The sequence below is a fragment of the Metopolophium dirhodum genome, chromosome 1 (genome assembly GCF_019925205.1).
Source record: "Metopolophium dirhodum isolate CAU chromosome 1, ASM1992520v1, whole genome shotgun sequence".
NCBI classification, from domain to species: Eukaryota; Metazoa; Arthropoda; class Insecta; order Hemiptera; family Aphididae; genus Metopolophium; species Metopolophium dirhodum.
Window position 1 is genome coordinate 23,740,549 of NC_083560.1, and position 10,759 is coordinate 23,751,307.

The 10,759-nt window shown below is 26.3% G+C and overlaps 1 protein-coding gene across 1 annotated transcript; it reads left to right on the forward strand.

Moving 5' to 3' along the window:
* The first annotated feature begins 178 nt into the window (after nt 1-178).
* On the forward strand, nt 179-4,068 carry LOC132935744 (MOB kinase activator 1B-like). The gene is made up of 4 exons (XM_061002358.1): nt 179-420; nt 501-667; nt 1,947-2,338; nt 3,583-4,068. Exons 1-4 carry the CDS (start codon nt 407-409, stop codon nt 3,667-3,669), a joined length of 660 nt encoding a protein of 219 aa, XP_060858341.1. The 5' UTR covers nt 179-406; the 3' UTR covers nt 3,670-4,068.
* Nucleotides 4,069-10,759: the final 6,691 nt, after the last annotated feature.

Sequence of the window (10,759 nt, forward strand, 5' to 3'; positions counted from 1 at the left end):
CGGTGACACGAGAAAATAAACGCTGTTTATCATATTTCATAATACATCTTATCTCTTATAATGTTATTTTCCCGCTCCAATTGCATTTGTTGTTACCTGTTGTAGTTGCATTTTTTTTTCAGAAAAATACAGTATTATGATAATATACTAAAGTCGTTAACATCTGAATTAATGTATATCGAGTTTGCGTCAATGCAGCAACGAAACTCACGAATTAAATATTTTCTTTTACTCATTTTTGTGGCTTAATAATTTCATTCTTATCCACCGACATTGTTAATTTTTGTTTCCCGGTGTACCATACTAGTGATCGTTTTAGTGTAGAGGTAGTCGGTAAATGTCTGTATTGTTGTGAGAGGGTATTCATCGCGATTGTTTGTTAAGAGACATTCTAGGCAAATTCATAATGAGCTTCCCATTGTGAGTGTTTTACAATATTCATTGGCTGCATCCAGTAGTCCAGACATGTTATTCACGGGCATAACCTTTTTTTTTTGCAGTACAGGCAGATCATTGAAGACTTTTATACCTAAGAAGAATATACCAGAAGGTTCCAATCAATTCAAAGTGATGAAACACGTGTCAGCTACTCTTGATTCGAGGAATCTGAGATTCGCTGTTCGACTACCAAAGGGAGAAGATATCAATGAATGGGTTGCTTTCAACAGTAAGTGTCAATGTGAATTCTCACATTCTTAACTTTAGGTAAATATTTATTTATTGAAAAATTATGTATTCAAAATATGTATAAAATGAGCTCAAATAACCAATAGAATAAAAAAAATTAGGCATCCCTAAAATTAAAATAGTTATATTGTATAAAATTTTAATCTATCATAATAGTCGTTTTTCTCGTATGTAACAACTTATATTTAGGATTATTTCTGCTAATAGTCCCTAATTAAAATACATTAAAATTATTATTAAAGGCTGTGAATAACTAAATTCATCATCATCATTTATTTTTTGTAAATATATCAATAAAATTAATATAAATATTTACGTAAAGATTGAAATCATTTAGTTACAATATTTACTTACAAGTTTAAACTTTAAAATCTAAATACCTACTGATAGTTAAAGATTAAACACATTTTTCTCATTATATACTATATTATTTTGTGGTATAAAATTGTATTTCTCATAATAATACCTAATTCATTCCTTCAAATTGCTCTAATTTGTCTTGTAAAGTTTTTTGTTCTTTCGATTCACTTAGACGGTAAAAACCATATTATTACTATCATAACTATACGGTTTTAATTCAACTACTTATAGTTAACCTACTAATTGTTACTAACTATAATATTTAAGTCTTATTGGCATAAGTAATGTTTCTCATATTTTCTTCTGGAATAATTTTTTTTGGTAGATTATGATTAAAAAATTTCTAGTTGATAATTGGAAGTAAAGTTATAATTATGTATTTATGTATAAAATAAATAATCTTTTAAACTTTAAATTTTCTAGGAACACATTTTATCAAAATAATATTGAAATACCTATTATTTATGTTTTATATTTAATATGTATTTGATATTTGCTCCATTATATTATTTGTGTGTATCAAAGCTTAAATGATATAGAATATCTATTTAAAATATTACAGAAACTAAAATATTAAATTTAATTATTTTTAAGTATAAGAAAAATATAGAACGTAATATTTACATGTACTGTTCAAAACAATTAATACATTTCACTTATAAATGTTCCTATTTGCAAAACTATTTAATTGAAATAAATTATTATAAATATTTGTATAACAATTGATTAGGAATAACTTTTATTTATAGATTATACCTCGATTGATACCTAGCATTATTAATTTGAATAATATATTTATATATATATATTTTAGTTTCTAATAAACATTTATCTTTCAACATATTAATATAATTTAGTTTAAAATTTTGTAGATTAACGAATGTTAAATTTTGTTCCAGCTGTTGATTTTTTCAATCAAATAAACATGTTGTACGGTACATTAACAGAGTTCTGCACCGAGGAAAGTTGTTCTATAATGTCTGCTGGACCCAAATACGAATATCACTGGACAGATGGCCTGTCTGTAAAGAAACCAACAAAGTGTTCTGCTCCAGAATACATCGATTATTTGATGACTTGGGTTCAGGATCAATTGGACGATGAAACATTGTTCCCTGCAAAAATCGGTGCCCCATTTCCCAAGAAGTTCTTATCGGTTGCTAAGATAATACTTAAACGGTTATTCAGAGTGTATGCACATATTTATCATACACATTTCGATTCAGTTGTTAGGCTAAGCGAGGAAACACATATCAACGCATCATTTAAGCATTTTATTTACTTTGTTCAGGTAAACGAGCAAATTATGTTAATTATATTGAATAGTTAAATAAGATATCATCTGTATTTGCGGTCTTTGTTTTATGGACATTTAACAAAACATATTTACTTTGAGTAGAATCCATTTAGATTGGTTAGTTTTAATATTAAACTACATTAAACTAGTTCTCTCGTCAGTTTTTCAATTTAAAGCAAGTTATGAGCATATTAATTTTAAAGTTAAAATATTAAAGAAAAAATATAAAGCGAGATCATATTACATTTTTATTTTTAAATTAGTATAGGTAAGTTAATTCACTTTCATTTTAAAACCATTGACAGTAAGATAGTACTATACTACTATGGAAATATACATAAATAAAATTAATTATACTTCTTTGTAAAAAAAAAAAACTGAATATTTTTATTTTAAACAAACTGATTAATTCACAAACCACAAAAGATATTATATTTTAAACATAGAACATTTTTTAAACAGTTAATTTTTCAAAATACCTAATCAATTATAAATCTAAAAATAGAGGCATTAATTAAAGAAAACTATATTTAAAATAATATTATGTTATCTATACATTTGTTTTGATAAATATTAAACTTTTAAAAATCGAAAATAAAATACTTAAATATTCTTAATAATTTTTGGTCGCATTCACCCAAAAATACGTAGGTACTTTAATTATGTACTGGAATTATTATGTGTAGACTTATTTTACAACTCATTGAACGATAGTTTAAATGATTATAGAATATTTACAATATAATATCACACATATACATAATACCTTGGACAGTTAGACTCATCACTCATGTTATGAAATGTGTAAGTTAGTCATTCATTATTTACTTGTCAATTGTCATTTTCCTATTGTTTTCTCTGTTGACCTATAAAACTGCTTATATGAGATATTTATCATTAAAACTAACTCAACCAAATGAGTTCAATTAATCAAAACGTTAATTTGACGTGTTGTTCTTTTGTAAGAAAGCGACTTCTGAACTGTACAAATTTAGCAGTTGTCAAATGATATAACTTCAGTGTAATTTTGAATTTCCTGCATTAATTCTACTTATTTGAACATTAAATATTGATAGTGTTATACTTGTATGATATAGGTAATATATAGAATTTATGTTGATTATTAGTTCAATTATTAAGAACTATTACCTATTTATGGATATTTATTTTTTATAATCATTTACCTGTATAGATTAATATAGATTAAATTTATTTTTAATGTTATTTTTCTTCAACAGGAATTTGAACTAATTGATGAAAGAGAATTGGCTCCATTACAAGACTTTATTGATAAATTGGCTGGCTATGAAACTAGAATAAATTGACTTACACTGCTGGATGAAAAATTTAACTTAGCACAATGAGCTTACAGCTTTAAACTTTCTGATGTGATAATTTATTTTTTTATTAAAAAATAGTTATTATACATAAACACATATATAAAAATTAAAAATTAAAAATTAGGAAGTTAGTCATTTGACATTCATTATATGTACAAACAAATATATTTTTATGTAATACTATTATCAATGCTATAACGCTAATCATTGATATTAAGCACTATACTCAGTTCAGGTTAAGATTAAACCGGCTTCGCGCATGCAGACTAAGCCGCCGAACAGTGCCTGACCCCCCATGTGATGGCTATGCGTTCTGTGATTGGCCGACATTCATCGCAAGTCGTCGTCGATTGTCGGTGTTGGTGATGGCCGCCGTGCATACGCTCCCACCGGTGTCCGCAATGCGCAAAAAAAACGTGTTTTGGTTGAACGAGCGGTTCAATCTTAATCTGAACAGAGTATATAATCTTTCATTAAAGAAAATACTTTTAAGTATAGTTCAGTTTTACTACTATTTTGTTCAATTTTATAATATAACTACTAATATACATTATTTATATTATAAATTACTGATATACATTAATTATTTATTGTTAGTATGTACACAATACAGTGTGCCATTATTAGAACAACGAAATATTTTATATTTTTTTAAGCTTATATTAACTTGAACTTTTTGACCGTTTTTGATCTAATTATAGTCATGAGAAATTTTAAAATGTAAACTATTTTTCAGTTAGAAATTCATAATAGTTTTTTATTTCATGGACAACATTAGAAATTTTAAGCGATATAATATATCATAGTGAATATTATAGGATATATTTTGTTCTAATTAAATTTTTGACGCTTTAATTCTTGAAATCGAAGAAAGATTATAATAAGTAGTAACATATATTTAGTGCATCAATATATAACATTATCAAGGTTTGAGAATTTATGTTAGTTTGGGCGTTGTTCATAGGCGCAAATAGGGAATTTCATGTATATTTTTAACTAAAAATTATAAGTTGAGGCTTTGTCCCAAACAAATATCATTTTACATACATAATACAATTTATCAAAATATTTTGACTCTTTAAGCTCTTGATGTTAATTTAATACAATTTTCCTGATAAGTTGTTATAAAAGAAGTCCAAAAATATTAAACATTTGTAAATACAATTTTTTTTTTTACAAATATTTGTAGTTCAAAATCAAAATCACAACAAATATGCCAATTATTTTGTAGTTAAACATTTTAAATGTTTAATTTTTATAGCAAGAGTAAAAATTTAAAACAAGGTTTCTCATAAGACCGGATTTATATGTTTTTACATATCGTTACTGGGTCAATGCAGTCTTATGAGAGTAAAATATGTGGACGATTCGTTAGATTCCGAATGCGTAGAAAAAAGTTTTTTTTTGCATATTTGAGAATATTTCATGGGTTAGAGAATATTTAACCCATTTAGCATATTTTGAATATTTCGTAAATTGTGAGAAAAAATTTGTGTTTATTTTGAATTTTAATATTACGGTACACAGAAAAATAATTTTTGAACATTTCCAATTTTTTTTTTTTATCATTTCCAACTTTTAATACCTAATTAATACCTCACTGTTAAAATAATATTGGTAAAAAAATTTGAAAATGCATATTTAGGCAAATAATGATGTTTATTGATTATTTTTGCATATTTTAGCATATTTTTTAAATTTTTAAAAGAATAATATAATTAGAATATTTGAAGGTTTTTTAGAGAATATTAGCATCATATTTTAGGTATTTTAAGAGAATATAAATCTGGTCTTTACTCAAAAGTATTTAATATTGTAACTAAAATATCTTAAAAATATATTGATAAAATTTATCTTTATAGACATTTGAATTTTGTACGAAATAACATATTTAAATCAAGAATAATGATGTTGGTTATTGTAATTTAAAAACATTATTCGTGGGTACTAGAAACTTTTAAAGTACCTATCTATATTATTATATTTTATACACACATTTTCAAATGCAATGTTTTCTGAAATATTAATTTAACTTGTATTACTAATAGTTATATAAATTACTTTAATAGCAATCATATCTTGAAATATACTTAGTAGTATAGGCTGACCAACTATCTTTGCTAAGATTCGTTTTTCGGATACAATAATTTTATATGGTTGTATTAAAAATTAGCGCATCCATTAAAGTTACACCTCACGATACCTACTATATACCGGTAATTTAACTTGTGACTTGTCCACTTTTTTTTAAATGTATACGTCTTAAGGTTTCAGTAAGAACTAGGTACTTATGAGTTATGTGGAACATTGCATTGAATTTTCAAGCCTTATTTATAAAAATGATGCTTTTTTAATAAATTTTATATTTAATATATTTATAATTAATTTCAAAATTTTCAAAATTTAAACATTAAAGGTCAGTGTTAATTCGCTAAATTATCATATATAATGCTTTCAAAGTGTTACAATTAACAAATAATAATTATTAAATATTAATTAATATATTGATTTTAAATACAATTTGTATGTTCACATTGAGGTTAAAACTAGTAGGTATTCATATTACCTAGGTATGTGCTACCAAAATGTATATATTTTGAATACCTTTTTATAAGCATTTATTATTCGGGCATACCTATCAACATTGTTTTTATAATATATTCATAGTATTTAATATGTATAGTATATTATAAAATCAATGTTATTATATATTAATCGAGATCCTGGGGATAGAAATATATATTTTCGTGATTTTTCCGTATTTTGTCAAAATTTGAACTTTAAATGCTTATAAATAAAAACTGTGACTAAGAATTTTTAATTTTTTTCATCTGCCTTTGAAACAATAGCCTAGGAGCCTTCTATTAATTTTCAAGCTTTTTTACTCAACAGATAAATTTTTATTGATATTTATAGAAAAAAAAACTAAAAAAATTGAAAACTGACAATGTCCGTAAACAGCTCAAAAATAGTCAAAATTTTATGATATGACGTATAATATTGTGTTTAATTTGATTTTTTTTTGTCTCACAGAATACAGACTTTTTAAATCCGGTGCACCAATTGACTAACCAACAGCGAAAGGATATGAAGCTTCGTTACTACACTACCGAGATTCACAAATCGGCGTTTGCATTGCCGGCGTTTGTCATCGACGCTCTCGACGACGACGAAAACAATTTGTAATAAAAATATTACCTATGCGACTTGCGTCTTTTGTGTATCATCAGTACCTATCACATAAAGATCATATTAATTTTCATTTCAATATACGATAATACGATACCTATATCATATAATGTAACACACGATTATAATATTATATATGATTTAAATAAAATATCTATTTTGGTCGTTAATTGCTTCTGTACGATATTACATTACAGCTAAGGACATTTTCAGTTATTTTTTCCTATAAATATCAATAAAATAGTTTTATAGTTTTAAAGCGAGTTATGAGTATTTTAAGATGTATAAAAAATTACAATATTAAAATACTCATAACTCGCGTTTAAATTAAAATATAATAAAAAGCCCATGAGGTTGCCGAGATAATAATCTTACCTTTAGATTTTATAAGAGGTCAATTCGCTCTAATTTTTATACTAACGGAGCTACACGTGTTCTGCTAAGCGTAAAATTTGCTATGTTACGCACTTGTAAGACGGAGACAACATATGCGTGTATAACGTCCTCTTAATCATTACAATAATATAGAAATTCATAAAAAAAGGTATTTCTATATATATCACTTTAAATTCTTGCCACAATATTTTTGTAACTAAAATCATGAACTGTTACCTTTATATTTTAATATACCTATAGTAGTCAACATAGTACACAAATTATAATAACTAAGAAAGTATACAATTTAAATTGTTACATTGTGGTTACTGACGCCCGGTACCTAATGTAGCGTAGGTCGCCAACGTTAGATGACCAAAAAATCATCACAGTTGGATTTGTATAGTATAAAAATAAATGTAAAAGGGAATTGAATAAAAACAATCTTGTAAGTAAAAAAAAGACTGGAACAATTTTATCGTTTGTGGAGAAAGTCAGATGTTTTAAAACTCAAACAGGGAGAACAATTAACACCAAAATATGGAACATTTTTACGGGAAACAAGTAACATATATAATATACATACTCAAGAATTTCATGAGGGGCCATTGGTCTTATGGACACGATTGGACAACTAGATACCGTGAAAACAATATGTACACATTAATTATTAAAATAATGAGTATAATATTTTTTTATAAGCATTTAAAGTTCAAATTTTTACAAAATGTATCAAATTTAAAATGTAATAATTATTTTGTAGTTAAACATTTATAAGATGTTTAACTTTTGTAGTTAAGGATTGAAAATTTAAAACAAGGTTCCCCGTAAATAGGTTAATATATAAATTACTTTATTCACAATAATATCATCAAATATACTTAGTAATATCATAGGCTGACTGACCGTTTTTGCTCAGAATCGTTTTTCTTATACAATGATATTATATCATTGAATTCAAATTTAACACCATCCATTACAGTAACAGACTTGTAACCTACTGTACAGCAGAGCAACATCCACTTACCCACCTTTTTTTTTTATGAATTTTGACGTATCATTCATAATTTTGGGTTGTTAATTAAAGAAGCTATTTATATTCGAGTTTTGTATTTAATTTGTAAAAATGCCATCAAAGAATAATAATAATAATAATATACTTTATGCTGTTTTTGAGAAAATCGATTTTGGTTTTTGGTGCAACTCTAAAGCAAATCACCGTAGGTACATGAAATTTTGACTGAATGTTTATATTTGCATTTCCTATACACCATAACATTTTCCAAATATTTTGACTTATTTTGATCTGTTTACGGACATTTTCAGTTATTTTTTCCTATAAATATCAATAAAATTTTATTTGTTGGTTAAAAAAGCTTGAAAATTTAACAGAAGGCTCCTAGGTTATTGTTTCAAAAGCAGATGAAAAAAATTAAAAATCTTTAGTCACAGTTTTTTATTTACAAGCATTTACAGTTCAAATTTAGACAAAATACGGAAAAATCACGAAAATTAGCAAATTATTGCGAGTTGAGAATTCATAAAAAATTTTCTCTTTAAATCTAAGATTTAAAAATGCAATACAAGATTATCAATAAGTTTGTCTGCCTTTATCAAAAAAAAAATGTCTACAAGAAAGGTAAATTAAATTTTTATGAGCGTTTGCAACCCCCCCCCCCCCCCCCCCCCCCCCCAAAGAACCAACTAGATTCATTTTCCTATCAGAATAGTTACTGTTGAAGAAAATCCAAGCACTTTTACTGTCCTAAAAGGTGATGACAGACACAAAAATAAAAAAAAAACACATATCATTGTAAAATCAATACATTCATCGTTTCCTTAGATTTAACCTAACCTTAGATTTAATTAATATGTACATTCTTGATCATTTGTACACGCACTTCTTTTTATGATTAGCCATAGTGTAAAAGGAACAATGTTAATGTCATTAAAAATATAATACCACGATATTGTTGTTGATATATGGCCTATCTAGCTCGCCGTTTAAGAGGACGTTATACCCGCATGTGTTGTTTCCGTCTTACAAGTGCGTAACATAGCAAATTGTACGCTCAGCAAAACACGTGTAGCTCCGTAAATTTAAAAATTAGAGTGAATTGACCTCTTATAAAATCTAAAGGTAAGACAATGCAAACGCCGATTTGTGAATCTCGGTAGTGTAGTAACGAAGCTTCATATCCTTTTGCTGTTGGTTAGTCAATTGGTGCACCGGATTTAAAAAGTCTGTATTCTGTGAGACAAAAAAAAATCAAATTAAACACAATATTATACGTCATATTATATCGTACAAAAACACGAGACAAAATACGCCGAGTTGAGGACACGCATATGGTTAGTAAATCATTAATTTAAATAGAGTACCTATCTAATTATGTACAATAATAATTGTATAAATAATGCAAGTAGGTACAAAAAAAATTTTAAATACAGTAGATTTAAAAAAAAAAAGTGGGTAAGTAGATGTTGCTCTGCTGTACAGTAGGTTACAGGTAGGTCACTGTAATGGTGTTAAATTTGAATTTAATGATAAAATATCATTGTATAAGAAAAACGATTCTGAGCGAAAATGGTCTGTCAGCCTATGATATTACTAAGTATATTTGATGATATTATTGTGAATAAAGTAATTTATTTATAACCTATTTACGTGGAGCCTTGTTTTCAATTTTCAATCCTTAGCTATAAAAGTTAATGTAATGTAATACAAGATTATCCATAAGTTTGTCTATCTTAATCAAAAAAAAAATGGTGTACAAGAAAGTCAAATTAAATTTTTATGGGCGTTTGAAATTCACTAAAATTTTATTTGTTGGAAAAAAAGCGTGAACATTTAATGCAAGGCTCCTGATATATTGTTATAAAAGCAGTTGAAAAATATTAAAAATACATGGACTCATTTTTTTTTTATAAGCATTTAAAGACCAAATTTCGACAAAATTTAACAAATTTGATAGTTATTTTGTAGTTAAAAATGTATAAAATGTTCAACTTTTATAGCTAAGGATTGAAAATTGAAAACAAGGCTCCACGTAAATAGGTTATAAATAAATTACTTTATTCACAATAATATCATCAAATATACTTGGTAACATCATAGGCTGACTGACCATTTTCGCTCAGAATCGTTTTTCTTAAACAATGATATTATATCATTGAATTCAAATTTAACACCATCCATTACAGTGACCCACTTGTAACCTACTGTACAGCAGAGCGACATCCACTTATCCACCTTTTTTAGTTTTTTTTCTCTATAAATACAAAATGTTGGGTAAAAAAGCGTGAAAATTTAATGCAAGACTCCTGATATATACTCCTGAAAAATATTAAAAACAAATAGGCACAATTTTTTTATAAGCATTTAAAGTTCGAATTTTAGGCAGTAAAATTATATTCCGTTTAACTAATGCAAGTAATTATTTATTCCTTTTTTTTCTCTCTCCTCCATAACAAATCCACGATACTCCGGCCTCACAAGTTCTCTGCTGGT

Coding starts and splice junctions, on each gene's coding strand:
- LOC132935744 (XM_061002358.1), top strand. Junction 668..1,946: donor TGAATGGGTTGCTTTCAACA/GTAAGTGTCAAT, acceptor ATTTTGTTCCAG/CTGTTGATTTTTTCAATCAA. Junction 2,339..3,582: donor ATTTTATTTACTTTGTTCAG/GTAAACGAGCAA, acceptor TTTCTTCAACAG/GAATTTGAACTAATTGATGA.